General features: G+C 55.5%; 1 protein-coding gene across 24 annotated transcripts in view; it reads right to left on the bottom strand.

Annotated features, from left to right (window-relative positions):
• EHMT1 (euchromatic histone lysine methyltransferase 1) overlaps positions 1–21,225 on the bottom strand; it is a 134,886-nt gene that overhangs the window by 30,002 nt on the left and 83,659 nt on the right. For 12 of the 24 annotated variants that reach the window (XM_082696384.1, XM_082696403.1, XM_082696406.1 and 9 more), the window contains 9 exons: positions 17,730–17,807; positions 16,176–16,296; positions 13,160–13,291; positions 9,771–9,916; positions 5,002–5,145; positions 3,517–3,743; positions 2,625–2,798; positions 1,349–1,431; positions 187–293 (listed from right to left, as the gene is read on the bottom strand). In XM_082696384.1, coding sequence (XP_082552510.1) covers positions 187–293; positions 1,349–1,431; positions 2,625–2,798; positions 3,517–3,743; positions 5,002–5,145; positions 9,771–9,916; positions 13,160–13,291; positions 16,176–16,296; positions 17,730–17,807 — 1,212 coding nt within the window. The remainder of the gene's footprint in view (positions 1–186; positions 294–1,348; positions 1,432–2,624; positions 2,799–3,516; positions 3,744–5,001; positions 5,146–9,770; positions 9,917–13,159; positions 13,292–16,175; positions 16,297–17,729; positions 17,808–21,225) is intronic. The other 12 variants (XM_082696401.1, XM_082696405.1, XM_082696385.1 and 9 more) reach the window with 1 other exon arrangement.

Here is a 21,225-nt window from a genome sequence, read left to right as displayed (position 1 = left end):
AGCCGCTGTGGGGCTGAGAGCAGGGCCAGGATGTGCCGGGACTGGGGGGACAGAAACGCTGGTTTTCTGTGTGAGCCAGAAGGGCCGTGTGACCTGTGCGCTCTCAGGACCGCAAGTCGTGTTACTTTACTGGACAAAGACAAGAGCGAGCGGTGGGGGGCTCGGCAGAGGGCTGCGCCATCCGACCTGAATCAGCATGTGGCAGATGTCCACGTGGCCGGCCTCTGCGGCGGCGTGCAACGGGGAACGCTTGTTCTGGTGCTCCATCTTGAAGTTGGGGTCGATCCCGTCCACTGCCAACAAACAGGGTTCACCGATTATTTCAGAAGCAGCCTCTGGTTCCCCCACTCTAGGGTGATCACAAAGGCCGGTAAAGGCCCATGTGGGCGGCCGCCGAGAACCAGCATCACCCACCACCCCGTGTCTAGGTCCAAACACACTGGGAAGACTCAAAAGGAAGTATGCTCGTTCCACACCAGACTCCACATGTGGGCCTGCTGCCGGCAGCGACCTAACAATATAAATCCCTCCCCTCACTGACCTTGTCTAACTCAAGGCTCCCAGAATTTCTCTGGGGTTCCTTCTGTATTCTCAAGCACTCCTGCTCTCGGCCTTCCTCCCAGACTGGGTGCACCTGCTAAGCCCAAGGACAACAGGCCCACTGGGCAGCCTCAAACACACATGGCTTGGTGCGCGCGAGCCCAGCAGGCCTGCGGCAGACAATCAGCTAACAGACCAGCGACAGAGCAGGCAGGCAACCGCAGCACCCCACCAAGCCTAGGGGAAATGACCAAAACCGCCATTTCAGTCAACATTAAATGACTTAGATTTTTAGAACAAATCATTGAGTTTCTTCTTTGACTGTCAAATAAAGAGATTTTTTAATCACTCTTGAGCCCAGAATAACAAAGCCTTGAGCTGAGAGCTCAGAATCAAATCACTGGCCTTCCTTGGCCAGAGTAGAGCTGGGAACGGTCTGAAAGCACCAGCCGGTGCACCACCCCGAAGACGCACGTGCGGACGTCTGTGTGATGCATCCTGCTCTGCCCACGGCCGGCTCCTGCCTCCCTGCCGCCAGCTCGTGGTCCGCCCCAGCTCACTCCTCTTCCTTCTTCCTGATCTACGCCTTCTCTTAATTTAATCACACACCTAATTCTCCTTTGAAAATGAGAAATTCCTAAAAAGTATTTCTGTCACTACAAGCACCAGGATACGAATATCACACAGGGTGAATGCTGCTGGGCTCAGCTCAGAGAAATGAGACACGGATGAAGAAAATCAATGATCCCACCTCGGAAAAGCTAACAAGCGACTGTGCGCTCCAGGGCCGCAGGGACAGGCCACTTACCCAGCATGAGCAGCACCTTCTGCAGCTCCCCTTGCCTGGCGGAGAAATACAGCTGCTTCGGGTGGAAACGGAGCTTCTTGGGTCTGTGGAGAGAGCGGGATGGCTAGGACCGCCGCAGCCCCACTCGGGCTCCCGGTCCCCCTGCCACCGCACACGCAGACACACAGAAGGACATTGCAGGACAGGACGGCCTGGAGAGGGTCTACCTGCTGATGCCTCAGGGTCAAGGGCAGGAAACTCACCAGGCTCAGGCATCTCACAGGAAAAAATAACAAAAACGAGCAACTACCTTCTTCATCCACAACAGGAGAATGGCTCCTGAGGCTTCTATGAACTGTGACAACAGAGCGAACCATCGCTTTGCAGCACGGGGTCAAGGGAGGCCCTGAGGTGGCGGGGCCCAGCCTGCCCCCTCCAGCAGTGTGCGGTCTGGGCCTGGTGAGCAGGGTGGGGGGACACAACAGCCACGGTAACATCAGGGCCACAGAGAAGGCTGGAGACTGATGGAGCGAGAGCTACGGGGACTGGGCAGTGACTCCTGACCCTGAGCTCCCCCGCTCAAGAGCACGCGGACACGTGCCCCTTCCAGCAGGGCGGCACGCTGCCCCGAGGAAGGACACGGGGCCTGGCCTGAGGCCCTGGGGAACTAGACCGCTGGGCTTCCTTGGGGGAGGAACCCTGCCTGGCTCACTGGTCATAGGGCCCCCCTGAAGGGCAGCACTGCCTGGGCACGGGCAGGTGAGCCTGAAAGCCATGTGAGCCAACCCTTTATTTCACAGACGAGGAATCAGCCAAGAAGCATTTGCTCTCATGTCCTGAGGTCAACGCCAAGAGGGGTCACCACCACCCTGGGGACATGTCTGTAAGAGGACGACGGGACTGTCCTCACTAAGGACTTGGCAGAAGTTACCTTCTGCTCTAGTATAATGGACAATTGGCAATAATTTCTTCAAAGAGTATAAAAATACGTAAATTGTCCTGACGAACACCACTAACTGAAAAGCTAAAGAATGCTACAGTGACCCCCCTCGGGAATGCCCACGACCCCATGAGGGAACCCGGTGCCCTTAGGAGGTGGCATACAGGGTGCAGACCCTTGGGAAGTGCAACTGTGGGGGCAGAGGAAGCACTGGAGGCGGGGGTCTGAACACACGGGCTCCAACGGCCCCACGGCTGACAAGGAGGGAAGAGAAACCTGCAGGAAGGACTGTCTAGATGGGCAGAGGTCAGTGGCTCAGGCCCAGAGCCACGTCTGAAAAAGCAGACTGGTTCTTACTTTTCTGAATCCAGAGCGATCAGAGCACTTTCCAAGGTCTCCTTCCCTGGTCCCTGGGAAAGGCCGGGGGCCGGCTTCACCAGCCCGGCAGGCCCGGTGGGGTCGAAGCCCTCGGTTGCCTGGGGCGCTGTGCTCTGCGGCTTGCCGTCCTCCGAGAGCAGTGGTCCCGCAGTGCTTCAGGGCAGGGAAAGAAATGACAGGCTGAAATGCAGATATGAGAAAAACTCGCCTTCTCGTGAAAATCAATGAAAACACAGAACATGATTCACTCAGACCCTTCTAGCTGAGCGTGAAAACAGCTCCAGACTCATTCTCTGTTCAGTCCTTGGATCAGAGTCCAGTTCAGGGCAAACTCCCAGGAAAAGTGACATTCAAGCAAAAGGGCAAGTTTTCCAGGGTTTCCAGGACCATGTCCAAGTTTGCTTTTCTGAATGCGCTTCCCAGCTGGCGCTACCAAACCCACGCTCTCCCCAGTGGGAGGAAACCTGCCCAGAAACCTGACTGCGGTGGGCTACGTTCATACAGACTAGCAGCGTTAGTACAGAACAGCAAGATGAAACCGGCCTCCTCCCGGTGCTCGGTTTGCTACGTCCACAGCTCGAGGCTCTTTTACACGGCCCTCCACGAGCTACTACTCTTCGCGGTATCAGCGTAGGATCTACTATGTCGTACGTTCCCAACAGGAGCCCTTCCCCTCACAAAACTCCGTTTCCATTTAGCCGGCCTTCAGACCATAACGGCCTGCGCCAGAAGGGCTAGTACCGCGCTCGCCTGCGACAGACGCACAGACGCACTCCCGTGGGGCAGAGGCCGTGTGCACACACACACAGGGGTCAGCACTTGAAGACACAGAGAGCTCCGGGAAGCAGACTGAGCTGCGCCGGGCGCCTACCTGCCCGTGGTCGTGTCGGCCCTGCCCTCCACCAGGGAGCTCTTGTCCTGCCCAGGGGCCGGCATCACGGTGGAAGTCGTGTCGGCTTTTGCGATGGTCACCTCTTTGGCCTTGGAGATCTCCTCCCCACAGTGGGGACAGTAGCTGGCATTGTTGACGCGAGAGGCACAGTCTTTGTGAAAGCGGTGAGAGATGCTGCTCTCGGGCTGACACTCCATAAAGTTGCCCTGAACACAGGGGAGGAGAAGTCCTCGCTTACCGTCAGGGTTAGTGTGCGTGAAAGCACACGGTGTGCAGAACCTGCCTCTGAGTGCGGCGTGTGTGCCACGGGCCCGCTGGACAGTCGGGGCTCCCAATCCCGCCAGTACAGAGGGAACCCACGGTCTACATCTGTGGTGTGTCCACACAGACACCTGCTTTGTTTTCTTTTTGGTGTTTTGGGAAGATTTATTTGAGAGACAGAGAGAAACACAGCAAGAGCAAGAGGGGCAGAGAGAGGGAGGGTCTCAAGCAGACTCCACTCTGAGCGCGGAGCCTGACTAGGGTTCGATCCCACAACCCTGAGATCACGACCGGAGCTGAAGCCAAGTGGCAGAGACTTAACCGATGGAGCCGCCCAGACGGCCCCCACCTGACCCCACCCCTGCTCTAAAGAGAGAGCATGAAAGAGGAGAACCCACCTGACTGACCCCCATGTGCCGGGAGCCCAAGGCCCTGCTCTCCGACTGTTCTAACCTGAGAAGAGACTGCACAGAGGACCCGGTCCCAAGAAGGACCCCAGAGGACAATCCAGGAAGGAGCGAGGAGCAGCCGTGCTCCGCAGACATTACCCAGCATCACCAAGGGCACTTCGGCGGGCACTTCCCGCCGGCCTCAGAAAAGGACTCTCGCTAGCACCAAGGAGGTAAAGCCCCAGCAGGACGAGAAGCAGGGGAGCGGTGTGCTCCTGCTGGGAGCGAAGGGTGAACGGGACAGAGAAACCACCTCCCTCCCTTCCAGCACAAGCAACGAGGGGATGGCAGACAAGGAAGGGCGCACGGGTGCCAAATCCCAAGAGCAGCCACTGCAGAGAAGCTCCTGGCCCCGGCAGTCGCTCAGCTGTAGGCCGAGCGAACCACAGGGCCCCCTGTTCTTATGGGCACCGCAGGCACTGGGATATGTGGAATGAAGTTACTGACAGAAGACCCTAAAACCAAGAGATGAAGGCAAAGCAGAAGGCGAGCCAGGCAGGCCCTCCCCAGGAGCCAGGCCGCCATGTGCTCAGACGCAGTGAGTAGGAGCAAGGGACCAAGGGCACGGCCTGCCCTGTCCTAGCTCTCCCGGGGAGCCTGCCGGCTCACCCACAGCAAAACCCGGGCGTTATGGGAGAGGCCTCCGGACTCGGGGGCTGCCGGGAGGCGTCCGCCCTGACGGCCAGCGGAGGGAGGCAGCAAGTGCCAGCATGAGCCCACCCTGCCGGGGACGCACGGAGAGCCGGGCACTTACCGCTGTGCAGAAGTAGCCACACCCGGGACAGCACTGGTGCTTCACCATCCGGCCCCGGTGGTCCTCGCACAGCACCAGGAGTGGCGCTCTGCTGGACGGGCGCATTAGCTCGTGCTTGACCACGCTGTTGGTGCACCGGCCCAGCTGCAATCACATGAGACCAGGGTCAGCGGCAGCCTGTCAGGGAGGGCCCCGCGGATGTGAGTCCAGGGCAGACTCCGAGGGCCCCGTGTCGGGGTGGGGGGTGGAATGCGGAGGAAAGGAAGGGCTCCATCCTCTCGAGTCTGCCCAACACAACAGTCAGCCTGACAGGCGGCCACATACACAGTGTCAGAGGAGCAGGCGCTTAGCTCGGCGAACTGAAGAAAACGTCCCAGGTGAGCCGAACGGACACACACCAGGCCGGAGGGGAGGGGTGCCGTGGCCCAGCAGTGGAACCTCACTGTGAATGCACAGAGCCCCAGCAGTGGTCAGGGCAGCCAGAGCAAAGCACCAGACAAAGGGCTACTGGTCAGCCCTGCCCTGCAACTGCTCCGCCAACTGGGCCCCCCACCGCACCGAGTGACACAGAGGCAGCCAACAGCAAGGCCCAGACCCACCATCCCTGACAGACGTCTGCTCCGGCGGGAGAAGCAGAGACAAAGCAGAGACTAAAGCAACCAAGGGAAATCAGAAGCCACCCAAGGAGCACAAGCCAGGGTGGACAGTGTGCAGACACGGTCACCGGCGCCCCGGTCAGCGGCCACTCTCAGACTGGCACGGGAGACTAAACGAAGACATGCTCGCAGAACAAAAAGGAGCTCTCGGGAGCTGGAACAAAAGTGCAGGAAAGGGAAGTTTCTACGGATGTGCTGGAAGGAAGGGAATTATCTGAAAGGGAAGCAAACGGACAAAAGTTTGGAAAACGGAGAAGAAAACTGGAGGCTCCATCCAGGGAACCTAGAAGAAAAGTAAAATGGAGAGAAGCAAGGGCACACGAACTGGAGGCATGGCCATCCCCGCTTGTGTGGGAGGCGGCTGCCCGGGTACCAGCGAGCTCCCAGCCGGCAGCCGGCACGGCGCGGCAGGACGAAGAGCGGTCTTGCGTGCGAAGGAGACGGGATTCCGACACTGGGCTCGGCTGGGGCTAACTCTTCTCCAGAATCCCAAGTCTCAGCCATTCACCTCCCAGACACCTTCTGTGAGGGGCTCCTGAGGGCTCTGCACCACCAAGACGAGAAAGTGACAACCCAGACAGACCTGATGTGCTGCAAATGCCTACGGAAACGTGCAATTCCATCGATCTGCGACCGAACTTGTAAGAGGAACACAGAAAATGAAAAATGATAATCATCCACTCAGGAAAGTAAAGAGTTGTTTAGGAGAAACGTAATCCAAGCACACCCCTGGCTCAGCTGGGAGCATTTCCACAGTGTGTTAGGAAACCACAAACACGGCTGTAACCAACACAGACAGTGCAAACAGCAGGTGTGAGAAAGGAGTGGAACTAAACGGGCGGCACCTCCGCCACAGTCAGTGTCTCTCGACAGTCAAGACACCACACAGCAATCAGGTTATGTAAAACTATGCAAAAAATTTAAAACAGGGGCGCCTGGGTGGCTCAGTGGGTTAAACCGCTGCCTTTGGCTCAGGTCATGATCCCAATCGGGGGCCTGGGATCGAGTCCCGCATCGGGCTCTCTGCCAACAGGGAGCCTGATTCCTCCTCTCTCTCTCTGCCTGCCTCTCTGCCTACTTGTGATCTCTGTCTGTCAAATAAATAAATAAAATCTTAAAAAAAAAAATTTTAAACACAAGGAAAAATCCAAAGAGGTCCGAGTGTCTGTCCCGGGGAGGGAGCCCAGTAGCAGCAGCGTGACGCACTGACACAGGCAAACAACAGCAGCTCTGAGCGCGGCGCGCGCCTAGCTGACTGCCAGCACCGCAGACGTTACCACTGTCAGCAGCAGGAGACGAGACGCTGCTCACCGTCCAACCACAAGTAGGATCCCGCACTGAGAATTGCGGGGCCCCAAGTGGCGGAGAGGTGGCTGAGGGTGTCTGCTCTGGAGTCTGAATGCACGGCCAGGAGCCAGAGCCGTGCCAGGAGAGCGCGGAGCGCCCGGCTGCTCAGGCACACCAGGAATGGTAGAAAAGTCAAATAAAAATGGTGGAAATAAAAAATATGCAAACAGATAAACGCATAGGACCGGCTTGTGACCATAGCCCAGAAAGAAGAAATTACTGAACTGAAAACGGTCAGTGTAATTCACCCAAACCTGAAACAGAACTGGAAAGGAGAGCGGAGCCGCCCGGCTGAGACACCGTCACATGCGCTAAGTGTGACCAGAGTTCCAGACAGGAGGACAGCCAGGCTGAGGAGGCTCAAGGACAAGCAGGCACCAGATCAAAGTCCAAGAGGCTCAGAGAGCCTGGAGAAAGAGGAAGACAAAAGGAAGAACAAAACCATGGCGCCCAGGCCCAGAGACAAGAGAAAACCTTGGAGCAGCTGAAGAAAAACCGAACATCACACCAGAGGAACAAAAAGGAAGGGCAACCAGCACCCTCGTCGGAAACCATGGAACAGGGCTGCGGCAGCCTTTGCAGGTGCTCAGAGGTCTACGCCCGTGAAAAGACCTCCCCAGAGGAAGGCAGAGAGACATTTCCAGGCCCGCAAGCCAGAGAACTCACTGTCGGCAGTGACCTGCGCTGTGGTTCGGCCACGACAGTGGGGTCCCGGGCTCCGACCCAACAGAGGGGAGGGGTCCTGGGGCAGGGTCTAAACGGGAGTCAACAAAGACTCTTGTGTCTGAGCGGTCCGAAAGAGAACTGAAGAGACAGGACAGTGGTACCCTGCGGGGCTAGCACACAGGACACTACAACGTGACAAGACAGGAGGGAGGGCTGGGGACACGTTACTGTCAGACTCTGCCACCACGTCAGCGGGCGTGGCACCAGCAGCAACGGACAGACGCCCGCAGGCACAGGGAAGCCCCAGACGGTCCCTGTGGACGCCAGAGGAAGACGCACACCATCCATCGATCCAGTAGTGGAATAAACTGGAATCAGAAAAATTCGATCCAAACAGCAAAACACAGAAAACAATGAGTAATGGACGACACGAACCCTAACGCCACGAAGATGCTGGATCGCAGCCCAGCTACAGCAACAATGGCCCAGGGTGGGGTGGTCCGGACGAGATTCAAGCAGAGACCAAAGAAATGCACTTTGAAGACGAAGGCGCAGAGCCCAAGGGTGAAAACGCGCCTGCAGACACTCGCCACAGGAAGCCGGGTGCTCACTGAGTACCAGGCACACATGGTCCCAGCACAGGTGTCTTCCTGGGGCTGCAGAGGGACAGCGCATGAGGATGCGTGTGCACGGGGCAGAGCCTCCACACACAGGAGGCCAAGCAAGTGGGTCTGGAGGGAGAGACCCACGTGGCTGCAGAACCCAACACGCCCGCCACAGCAACGGAAACGGGCGGACGGGGTCAGAGAAGCACCCAAAGATTTGAACGCTAGGCCCCTGACAGTAGTGGTGGTCATGTGACTGTACACAGTCGCCAACACTCAGAACCACACCAAAAAGGTGACTTTTTACTGTGTGAATTGTGCCTCAATGAGCTGCTTGACAAAACAAAAAGACCAAGGAGCTTGTCTGGGGAAGAGCTGCGTGCCGGCAGCTGAACATGAGACAGGAGACCACAAAACGATTTTGGGGAAAAGAGCAGTGCCCTAAAAACTTCCTAGAATCCCACCTAAAACAGCAACGAGACAGCAAAGCCACGGCCCAGAACCCACCCTGACGACAAAACGAAGCTCGCACAGCCGGGCGTCTGGAGGCAAACTCCACGTAGCCGCAAGATGCACGTGACACTGATGTTGGAGCAGCAGGAGAAGGAAGACCCCGCGAGTGTCGTGTGGGCCCCAGGGTGTGGGGCACTGAATTCTGAGAGCCTCACCGGGAAGTCCTGCAGGGACTGGGGCCAGTGCGGTCCAGCCTCCCGGAAATCCCAAAGCTTTGAGCCAGCGCCCTCCTTGAGTCCTGCAGAGGCGGTGAGAAGAGTCTCGCCCAGCTCTGCATTAAAGGGGCAGATGCACAAGGACAGAGGAACAGCTAAGCAGCTCCAGGACTGCACCATCCACAAACTCCAGATGATGTGGCCTCGGGGCCCCGGCTGTTGCACAGGAATTGAGAGGAAGAAAAAACGAGGGGGAGTAAATTAGGAGACAGAAGGACAACAGTGTCCATGGGTTTCCATACGGACGGTGCGCCTGTTCAGAAAACACAGGGAGGTGAGCACTGCAGAGGGCAGAACCGAGGCCGCCCCGGCCCAGTCAGACCCAGAAGCGGCGAGGTGAGGGTTACCAGCGCGCCCGGCCCACACAGACTCAGGAGGCCAAACATCTGTCTTGTCTGCTTTCTGGGTCTGTTTCATTTGCCAACACGCTGAACACGGAAAGACCACGAGTCCCTAAGACGATAAAGGAAAGGAAAGAGGGGCCGGAGGGACAAACACAATCGAGGGGACAAACACCTGCGACTGTCAGAGGACACCAACTCCGAACTCGGAAAACAGGAAAACAAAGACCAAGTAGCTATTTATTCGGTCTATCCAGTGCGAGGTGTGTTTCCGGGGCCAAAGAGCTCTAGCAGGTGAGGGGAGCTCTTCTGTGTCCAGGGGTCCAGCCAGAAGCTCGGGAAGGCAGGCCTGAAGGGCAGCCCTTGCTGCTGTGCCTCTGGGGCCCTGCCTCACCCTGCTGCTGCGGGGACGAGGAGCTCGCTTACTTCGTGGTCCACGCTCTCCGTAGCCATGCACTGGTTGTTGGCCAGGGTTGTGATCTCTCGGCTTTTCGGGGTTTCCATCCGGCAGCTACAGAGGGGCACTTCCTGAAGGCCGTCCGTCTCCACCATGTCGGGACCATTAGCCAGCCCTAAAGTCACACGAACACACGTGAGTGTCACCAACAGCACAGCACATGCCCAGACGGGCTTCCACAACATTCAGCGGCACCAAGTCTCCACCTCAAGATGCAGTCCAGGAAGTGACCAAGCACAGTCTTTGCGGAACCTTCACGTGCAAGGAAACATAACCACAGCAACGACTTCGCTGGCACAAGCAGCACGGCCCATCTCCTACGAGCACACCGCCAGCTAGGTTCCCAGGAGCCAGGACCCAAGTTCAGAAAGAGACTGTATCCTCATAACAGAAGATCTTCACACAAAAAGAACATCCAATACACGTTAAGACCCTGCTCTCCTCCCTCGGTTTCAGAGCTGCAGCCACAGGAAGAAACATTCGATCCCATCTGGGTTTACTTACTATCTAGGACGTTTGCTAGACTGAGGAAAGAGAGCTGAGGGGTGCTAGCCCAACAGGGACAGCAGTAATAAGGGTGACCCAACTTATTTCCTTTCTGAGGAAGACACCCGGGGAGCAGGAGGGCCTGCAGCCCACACCTGGGCTCAGCCAGAGCCAAGCCGGCCTCGAGGGCTGGGGGAGCAGGCTGGCTGCAGAAAGGCCCCTCAACCCCGCCTGGCAACAGGCCTGGCTGCTCCCAACGGAAGGCACATTACACGTTCTCCTCTTGTGAGGCAGCCAAAGCAGAAACGGAAGGGGATCGGCACCTCCCATGCTCGCCGTTAGCTCTCTTAGTTAAGAATAAGGGCCTCTGTGGCGCCTGGTGGGCTCCGTGGGCTAAAGCCGCTGCCTTCGGCTCAGGTCATGATCGCAGGGTCCTGGGATCGAGCCCCGCATCGGGCTCTCTGCTCAGCGGGGAGCCTGCTTCCCTCTCTCTCTGCCTGCCTCTCTGCCTACCTGTGATCTATGTCTGTCAAATAAATAAATAAAATCTTAAAAAAATAAAAAAGAGTAAGGGACTCTTGGGGCGCGTGGGTGGCTCAGGTGAGCGGCTGACTCTTGATCTCAGCTCAGGTCACAGTCTCAGGGTCCTGAGTCCAAGCCTACTGTGGAGCCTACTTAACATAAGAAAAAGGAAAAGAAAAACAGGGAGAGAAAACAATGGACTCTTGTCGCCACACCTCCATACAGGGCCCACCAGGATAGGAGGCCCACCTGCCACACTGTCCACCACCACCCTCGTGTGTAATCAGAGGCCAGGCCTCCCCGGGAGACTCGGGATGCAGGGTCTCCGGGGACTGGCAGCAGGAGCCCGCACGCACATTCTGCCGTGTGACGCAGGGTCACCTATACCCCAGGAGAATGACATCCTTCCTTCACGATGAGAGGAAACAGGGAAACGGTGAGCTAGAAGTAACGTGAGCATTACCGCAAGTTTAAAACTGGGAGAACCCTGACGAGTCTGTTTATAACTGTGTCCTATGACAGGAAGGGGCCGGCCAGCACGGCGGAGGCCGCACGAGGAGTGAGGGCACACGGACAATGCGGCAGTGGCTCAGACGCCTCCCCAGCACGAGGTGTGCCCCCCTCTGCAGCACTGGGAGCCACCAGGGGCGCCAAAGGAATGGCTCAAGAGAAACCCACCAAGTGCCTGCTGCCACTGAGCTCTGGCTCCCTGCAAAATCCCCTCAGCACCCACTCCCCGCCTCCCTCCCACCATCCGCAGGGACCACGATGTCTCTCCACTGCAGCTCAGCAGACCGAGCAGCAAAGATGCCAAGAAGAAGGACATGCGAGCAGCCAATTCTGATGGTGCAGGAACATTCTGCAGGTGCAGGCCCGAACTCTCTGGACCTGTGATGCAGAACCATCGGTGGCCCTCTGCTCGCATCACTGGGCCACACCCCCAGGCCTCTAGCGAGCTGCCCCTCCCAGCCAGCCTCGAGCTCCACAATTGCCTCCCCTGTGTCCAAAACTCAGACGGCAGAAAAGGCAGATACAAATGCAATGTGTCTTCATTCAATGCACGGATTCTCTAAATTCTCTACATTCTCTAAATCAGAAGTACGGCTGGACAGACCAGTCCCTGACTGATCGATCAGTGGTTGCAAACCAAGAAAGACGAAGTGCAGAAAGTCGGCTTACGAAGCGTCACAGAGCCGCAGGAAGCCCTCGCTTTCTCCTCCCGCTCCTCTAACTTGGCTCCTGCCCCTTTGGCACTTACTTTTACCAAGAAAGAGAATATAAACACATAATGCACAACCTCCCAGCGCTCGGCCAACAAACCGGGGCAAGCTCAAGGTCACTGCACTTGTGAGCAACCGGAACCCCCACTGTGCTCCCCGAGGTCTCCAGCCACTAGGGCATAGCAGAGGGGCGATGTGATTCAATGAAATACTATTCCCAGCTGACATCCGACTCTGTGCCTTCCTGGGACAAACCTAAAAGCAGGTTTAGAAAAGTCACGCTTCGTGAGGAAAGCAGGAGGCTACCCCAACAGCTTCGGGACACCAGAGAGGCACTCTCCTCTATCTGCTGCGAGAGGAAGGAGCAGTTTCTCCGATGGACATGTCCAGGCCGTGCCTGAGGCTAACGACGTGATTTCCCACACTAAAGAGCTGAGCTACACCTCTCCAGTGTTCAAGACCTCAAAGTCCAGTTAACTCGTCCTCTGAGGACTGACAGGTTAAAGCCGCGCAGCAGCGCACAACCCACGACTGCAAGGTCCGCGGGGAATGTCAATCACTTCGGGACTGGACGTTTTCGCCATATTACCCTTTCGGTACATTTCCAAAATAGTCAGTGATTAGTTACTTTCCATCGATGAAAGGTTTTTAAATGGTTCAAGGAGAATAAACAGTGGTGGAGAGAAAGCCCCGCACCCCTCGGGCCAGCCGACTGTGCCCACCCGCAGCGCTGCAGGCCCAGACCCGCACCAGGTGCGCCCTTCGTTCCAGGACAGAACACACCAGAATGCCAGAGTCAGACGATGGCAAAGCCGTGCTGTTCAGAACTGACCCACAGTGCATCTCCCGAGACGCAGCCGGGGCAGGAGGACGCCTTTCCGCAGGAACTCTACAGAAAAACACAGCTGGCTCGAAACATGCTGTCCGAGCTGAGCTCGTGTGAGACGTCTCGGTCCCGTGCTGGAGGTGACCGAGCAGATGCACCCCAGTGCATCCAGTTGGCCAACTCGGGGATGCAGCTAACGGGACGTTTCATACTGCCCACCAGGGGGCATCACGTGAACACGAGGCCACCCCCAGCGAACAAAGGGCAAGACGGGGCTCAGCCTGGCCCCGGCGCAGACAGTCACCTTCTGCTTGCGAGGGCAGTGTCCCCTTGACCCGGAGATCCAGGGAGTCCAGGGAGACTTCCATGTAGCCCGTGCTGTCTCCCGGGGCCGTCTGCTCGGCGCTTCCCGAAGACGACGTGTACGTGTCCGAACCTGCGTTCAAAGGGGCCCCATGAAACACTGCCCCTGCCGCGCATCTCCAGCAGAGACCACGGGGAGTGTCGAGTCACCCGGTCCAGACGACACACTCTGAATGCCGCCCTGTCCAGGATGCTGCGGCCTCACCCACTTTCCTTCTGTGCCTCCCTCGGCTCAGGCCCCACTCCCACTGACCCCTCATGGGAGGGGGCGGCTACATCGTGAAACACGAGGAACTGACCTGTGGAGACCTCCTGCTCTGCAGCTACACCAGTCAGATCAAGGCTGACCCCATAATCAAGGAAAGGTGAAAACATACTCTATAAATATAAATGTTCTGTAACTGCTACCTTAAAAATAAAACAAAATTCTCATTTGCGGGTTTGAAAGACCAGCTGATGTAAAGAAGCTGGAAGCCACCCCACGTGCAGCGCTGCAGGGAAACGTGCCCGGTCCCGCAGACCGGGGAGGTCAGGGTCACGGGGACAGGACGCGAGGCCGCGGGCATGCACCCGCCCGTCACACACGGTGCTTTCCGAAGGGCATGATGCACCAGAGGGCAATGTCATCTGAATACAACGGCGGGGCCTGGGACATGGGCGCTGCCAACACTCGGGCCTCCTCTACCCTCGAGGCCCGTCCCCATTCCTGGAGAACCCACGGGGGCCCTTGCCACCATGAGCAGACATCACCGAGGAAGCCTGGAACAGGACACACTCGCTCCGTGCAGCATGAAACACCAGCAACAAGCAGGTGCCTGTTCCTCCCAGCCAAGCTTCGAAGCACGCGTCTCTGGTGTGAGGTCAGCGACCACACATCGGCAAGCAGTGACACGGAGCACGGCGGCAGCCGGGACCCAGGACTGCATGTGCCTCCTGCACCTGTGCTCAGGGACAGACCGGAGGAAGCCACCACTGGGCTAGTTTGCGCACCACCGCACGTGTGAGGACAGGAATGGGCCGGGCGACTTGACACACCTTCCAGAGAAAGGAAACTGGAGCCCCTACGTGACTAAACGCTCAAGCACGCGTGTCCCAAGCCCACCCACGCGTCTGTTCGCCGGCATGAAAGCCACATGGGCTGCTCAGCCATGGCGTAGAGAAAAGGAAACGGAGCTCACAGGAGGCTTGTAGGCCCCGCAGACAGTCTTCATCTGTGCTTCAGGGGACGGCTCTGCCCCCCGCCATCCACTCAGCAGCGGAGGGCTGGAGAAGAACGGCTCGTGTGGGGCTGTGGGGGTCGGAGCGCGCTCCGTGGCCCCAGGGTGCTGGCGTAGAGATAAACAAGCAAATGCAACAGCCCAAACGTCCACTGCCAACAAGGGTTCAAAGAGTGACACTGAGAAACAAGTCAGATTAAGCCACGGGGCAGGAACAACCGGGCATCCACACGCGAGGGCACGGTGCGGCCACACGGCACGCAGGGACCCAAGCTGAATGGGTCAGGGATGCATGCGAAGGCCTAACGCTGCGGGACTCCAGGAAGAAAACACACGGCAGCATCTTTGTGTCCTGGCTTAGTTTAAAGGGTTTCTGGAGTCATAAAAAGCAAGAATTTTGAAAGAAAATAATTCGTAAATTAGACTTTAACAAATTTTTTAAAGGCTTTACTAGATACAGGTATGTGCAAAACGTGTATGTAACAAAGACTTGCACCCGGAATATTGCGAGAGCCCTTCCACGTCAGTGAGGAGTGTACTAACTAATTTTTACACGGGCAAAACAGAGAACCCTTTGCAAAAAACACACACGGCCACGGTGCACAGCCTCACTCCTCCGCTAGGTGAGCGCGACGTGACAGCACAGCAATGCCAGAGGTGCCCCGGCAACACCAGGGACCAGAGAGCAGCCCTGACAAGTGTCGTGAGGACACAGGAGCAGGGCTCCCGCAGAAGAGGGCGGCACTCGGGTGTCCTGTTGTAAACCGCTCAGCAGTTTCCTAAAAGTCAGACATTAGCATACAAGTCAGCCGTCCACTCCTAAATATTCACCCAAGGTACCCGAAAGCATCCGATCCGTCAAAACTGTATACAAATGCTTGTGGCAGCTTGATCTGTTAAGAAACAAAAACGGGAGGGGGCCCAAATGTCCCTCGATGGTGAAGAATGAACCGGGGAGAGCCGTCCACAGAACACCCCCAGCTGAGCACCCACTGGCGCCTTGGTGCGGCCGCCTCCCTGGGCACGAAGCACACAGATGCGGGAAGGGCGCCCACCCGAGCAGCCGCCCAGCGCTAACCCGCAGACAGAGCGCACAGCGGAGCAGCCTAGGGACGGCGAGGGTTGGCTGGGGAGACGGAAAGGTCCCCAAGCGGCAGCGGGGGCCCCCGCGACAGTAACTGTGCTGAGGTCCCGTGGCCGTACACGTGTGAACACTCCCCACCCTGCGCCTGAATCACGCACACTCTACCACATGCCGGATCTGCAGGGAGGCCATCAGAAGGGACCCCTGGCCCACCAGGTCTGCTCACCTTCTGGATTTCAGGGTCATCTCTTTCCCTGCATCCCCTTTAACCAAATTACTTCTAGAACAGGGGTATCTGACCAAAGGGCCGGAAGCCACTGTGTGAACCTGGCCACTGCCCACACCTGACACCAAGGGTGGCCACGGTAACCACACAACGTTCAGAAGCCACAGACGCCTGGTCACACAGGGAGGAGGATGAGTAACGCCCTTCAAGTCAACGCTCCACAACAGACCGGCAGTGGGGGCTTTGCCAGAAGGAAACCGCGTGACAGTCACCTGAGTGTCTCTCGTCAGGTCATACGTGTTTCCCCTTGAAATGGTGCAGCCCCTTTTTCAAATAAAATCCTACACAGAACCCCAACCCCACAGCAGGACAGCCTCCCGCGGGCCCACCCCCCACCCCGACAGCCCTCACACGCGGACCCCACAGTCACCCAGCACACCGCTTGGCTTCTTTCTATTTCTCCGCCTCCGTTTCCTGGCCGGCTTGATCCAAGGGCTGTCAGGCTTTCCTTTCCTCTTGAGAAACTTCTTCTTGATACTGGATTCAGAACTCTGAGAGCCAGAGGGGCAGGAATAGAAAGAGCAAAGCATGGGAGCTCCTGCAAGCAAAAGGCGCTACAAGTTCTGTTTTCTTGCCAAATAAAATACCTGCTATATCTTGTTTCTTCAACTAGAAGATTAATTTCACTTTCAGACATTTTCCTGGTCCCATTCTTAAAAATACTCATGTTTTCCCCTAAATCATACTAAGTTGTCATTTTACAGGAAAGAAAAAAAGAAAAGAAAAAAGAAAAGACAAGCCAAGAACATTTAAGTGGAATTTATAAATCTTACTCGAATTTGGCACAAAAAAGAATGAGAAAGTTCTACTCAGGAGCTAAATAAACAAAGGAGCTCAGTGAGAGAATCCACTTTTAATCATATGCCTCCATTCACTCTGCTCGTGGGAAAAGGACACTCAATGCCTCAATCTGCTTCAGAATCTACGTCCACATTAATTATCTACATGGAGAACAAGGAAAGAAGTTATAATTAATTTACAGTATTTTGAGATTTTTAAGACCCTCTATCTCTAAAATCTCAGATGCAGAAAGGGCATCAGACAGACCCGAGCAAGGACGGGCCCCACTGCTAAATGGTCTAGAAGGAGGATCTCACAACCCACCCAACCCGGCCCCTGGGATACACAGAGAAGCTGAAAAGAAAGTGTTCCCGAGACAGGACATACTCCCGGTGTCTGGGGTGGCCGGCCAGCACACCCTGCGCTCCGCTTCCTCGGCCTCGCCCCTGCCTCCTTACTGCCACATCGCAGACCCAACTTCCGCAAGCGCTGCCCCCAAGCCCACTGTCGCTTCAAGCCGCCATTCCAGAGCAAGGGCACCTTAGTGCCAAACCCAACTGTCCAAGTCCTCATCTCCTCTACCCACACAGCACACTGATGCCAGGGACCAGTGCCTCCCTCCCAGGAGCACTGTTCAGCCCGTGTGACCCTGCCCAGTCTCACATCGACCCCTCCTCCTCTGCTTAGAGCTCCCCTGGGGGTGCTTCCTGGGCCCCATCCCGAGGTCTGTGCTCCTCCCCATCTCCAAGGTCCTGCTCCCCCATTCCCACAGACCCAGTGCTCCTGCCCTTCTTACCCCCGTGCAACATCCCCCCCACAAAAGGTCCTGCTGGCTCTACACTGGATACCTCAAATCCTTTCTCCCATGGGTCACAGGGCAGAACCATGGCCACTGTCCTTGCGGCCAATTCCCACCCACTCCGCCACCCCTCACACCCGAGCCCCGCCCTTCCGCTCCCGGGCCGAGCCAGCTCCTTCCGCTCTAAGCCCGGAGGTCTTTCTCGTGCTCCTTCCCGGGGTGCAGGACGAGATCTGCCGTCACGGCCCCGGAGACCAAGCACGCGCTCACGGTGCCGGCCGAGACGCAGAGCCTCCTCCCGTGCTCTGCCACTAGACACGAAACCAGAGTGCGGGGCTGGGTTACCAGATCAGACTCATCTCCATCCTCGTCCTCCTCCCCGGTGCCGGCTGACTCCTGCTCCTCTTCAGACTCGCCGTCCGTCTGGCCAGACACACAACAAGCCAAAAAGAAAACACAACTAATGAGACCCTTCGGCGGAGGGGACTTGAGAAAACCACACGTGGTACCGGAGACACGGGCAGTGAGCAGTGGAGACGCGTGCGTGCAGGTGGGGTGCGGGGACACGACTCGGGGCCGTGTCCGTGAAGTGGCGGGAGCCAGCTCCTCGGCCTGCCTGCTCCCCCCACCCCGGAGCCCGACCCCCGGCAGGCCGCTCCTCCGCCGTATCTCGGCGCCGACCCCAAAGGCAGCCCCTGGGCCTGTCTGCGACCATCGACCGCCCGTCGAGGGCTCGTGCACGTGAGCCGCTCGACGTGTAGCAGAATTCAATAAAGAAGTAATAAAACACACAGTAAAAAGATTTCCAGGGGCCAAAAAGTAATACAGAATGCAAAACCTACCGTCCAACCCACCCGGGAGCCCAGCTCAGCGCCCAGGCCCATCGCACTAGCGCTGCTCACACACGCCCGGCCGGGGCTCGGCGCGCTCGGGGCCTGAACACGGAAGCGGGGCTCTGCGGGCCGGCGCGGCACAGACACCACTTGGCCAGTGAAACTTTCTTCTCATCGAAAATACATTTTGGAATTACCTCCATATCAAAGCAACGTAGATCCCTCATTTGTTGTTGTCGTGGTTGTGTTTATCTTTTCTGTCCACACAGGCAATACCTGAATACATTTTCAATGCAAAAACACTAAACTACACGGGTATCCGTTTACTCCTTCATCACGCACCCCGAGGCAGGGATGTGGCTGCGCACAGCCTCAGCCTGCCTCTTGAGGGGCTACAGCACAGGCTCCCTAATCGAGGCACACCCCTACCAGGTCCACACTGAGGCTGCATTTTACACAAAGATCCCCCAGGACAAACCAACAGACACGCTCCTCTTACAAGTGTGGAGTTCCAAGACTGCTGCCATCAGCAATGCCCAAAGGCGCCACCGGCCTCCAAAGGGGTTGCACAACCACTTTGGTCTTCGTTCCCCAAGTACACAAGAAACTGAGTAACTTCCATAACTTCACAGACTTCCCTACTTCTTCCACTTTGTCCCCTGTGACCAAACCCTCGGCCCATACTGCTATTGGGTCCTTGCTTTAATCATCAGTAGAAGCTACACACAGGTAAGACAGCAAGGCTTTGTCTATCACATATGTTGTATTTTCCCTATCAAGTGCAGCTTTGCTTCTGTTCTTTCCTATACAAAAATGTCGAGACTTAATCTGCACAAGTCAAACCTCTCCATCTTTCTCTTTGTGGGTTTTGGGTCTGTGTCTGGTACTAGAAGGTCTTCCATATTTGAGGAATTTTATTAGAAAAACAATGTCTAACATTTCCTTCCACAGTTCAGTATTTTATGCTGACACTTTAAATCTTCCGTAATTTACTTTTAGAAATAACAGCTTCACTGAAATATAATTTACCTACTCTAAAATTCATGCTTTTAAAGTGTACAGTCCAGAGGCACCTCGGTGGCCCAGTCAGTTAAGTGTCCGACTCTTGACTGCAGCTCAGGTCAGGATCTCACGGTTGCGGGATTGAGCCCTGGGGTGGGCTTCACGCTTGGCACGGAGTCTGCTTGAGATTCTCTCTTTCCGCCCCCACCCCTCCCTCGCCTCACTCTCTTTTTCAAATAAAATCTTACCAAAAGCATATAGTTCAGTGTTCTAGTATATTCCAAGTAGTGCAGCCATCACCACTATCCAGTTCCAGAGTGGAATCTGTATTCCTATGTGACATGATGCAAGAGCTCCTCTCTATTTTTCCTCCAAAAGATCAACTGTCCCAATAACATTTACTGAAAAGTTCATGATCCCTTGGCCACAAACTAAAAACCCATCCTTAAAACAAAAATTTTAATAAATAAAAATATAAACCCCATCCTTACAAGTGAACTATATGTTCATATACACAAAGGGTTCATTATGGGCTTCCTGTTCCACTCACTCAAATGCCTTCCCATTCCTGCACAAATCCCCATTTAATCCGTCTCCAGTAGCTCTAACCGCAGTTTTTTCTCCCTGTGCTTGCTGCACACAATTCCCACATCAGCTGTTGTACACAATAGTCCTGTGAGGGTCTTGAGGAGAACTATTCTGGACTTACAGGCAATGTGGGGAGGATGAAACAATGATCTTCTCATTCAGACAAGTAACCGGCCTTCCCTCAGACAAACAAGGGTTCTTCCCTCAGACAAACAGCAAGTCCTCCTTCAGACAAACAAGAGATCTTCCCTCAGATAAACAAGAGGTCTTCCCTCAAACATACAACAGGGTTTCCCTCAGACAAACAGCACGTCTTCCCTCAGACAAATAAGAAGTCATCCCTCGGAGAAACAAGGGGTCTTTCCTCAGGCAAACGAGGACTCTTCCCTTAGGAAAACAGCAGGTCTTCCCACAACAAACATGTCTTCCCTCAAACAATGGCTTTTTTCTCAGACAAATAATAGGTCTTCACTGAACCTATGTCTCCTTTCCAACCTCTTTCAGGAAGAGTTTCAGTTTTTTCTTCTAGGGAACTGACATTTCCTATTAAATTTATTGCTAAGTACCCTGGTGATACTAAAGACTTACAGCTAAATTTTACGTGTGATAAGTGATTTTGCGTTTAGAGTCCTTTTCTTTTAAAGATCCATATGGAAATAATCTGCTTCAAGACAATCCATGTGTGGATAAGCAAGACCGGCCAAACGTTGACAACTATTCACTATTATCTATATGTTTGCATAGCTTAACATTTTCTATTAGAAAAGTTAAAAAGTCAAAAAACAGCCCCAGACATTATTGCTATTACTGACACCGCTGTCGTTACATTCTCGAACTGCTGTTGCTGCTACACGAGAGAAGGGGTGGTTTTACGTCCTGATGACATGAAGTTCAGCTCACTAGCTGTAATAGTGCCTCAGCTGATTTTCTTGAATATTTTAAGACATGATTATATTCTTGGCAAGCTCTTCTCCCTTGTCCTCTTAAATATTAATGTTCCCTTCTGGGCCTCTCTCATCTTACAGCACCACAAGAATCCTCCGTAGTGCGGCGCCCATGTCAGGGGAGAAAGGAGCAATTCCTCCCTCTTTTTATTATTGACATTAGGAATGTCTTAAAATGTTCACCACTAAGTAATCTTTTTTCCCTTTTTTTAAAGGATTCTGATCTCTTTAGCCAGGTTTATTTACAATAAGCTACCTTTAAATACCACTAGGTTAAAAAAAAAATACCACTAGGTAGTTTGTACTTTTAAAAAGCTTGAGCCATGTCGGGTGCCTATGTGGATCAGTCAGTTCAGCGCCTGCCTTCGGCTCAGGTCATGATCCAGGGTCCTCGGATCAGGTCATGGTCTCAGGGTCCTGAGGTTGAGTCCCGTGTCGGGTCCCTGCTCAGTGGGGAGCCTGCTTCTCCCTCTT

The sequence above is a fragment of the Mustela nivalis genome, assembly GCF_964662115.1.
Source record: "Mustela nivalis genome assembly, chromosome: 13".
Taxonomy (NCBI): domain Eukaryota; kingdom Metazoa; phylum Chordata; class Mammalia; order Carnivora; family Mustelidae; genus Mustela; species Mustela nivalis.
The sequence above is the reverse complement of the archived record's forward strand: the minus strand, read 5'-3'. Positions and strand labels throughout refer to the sequence as shown.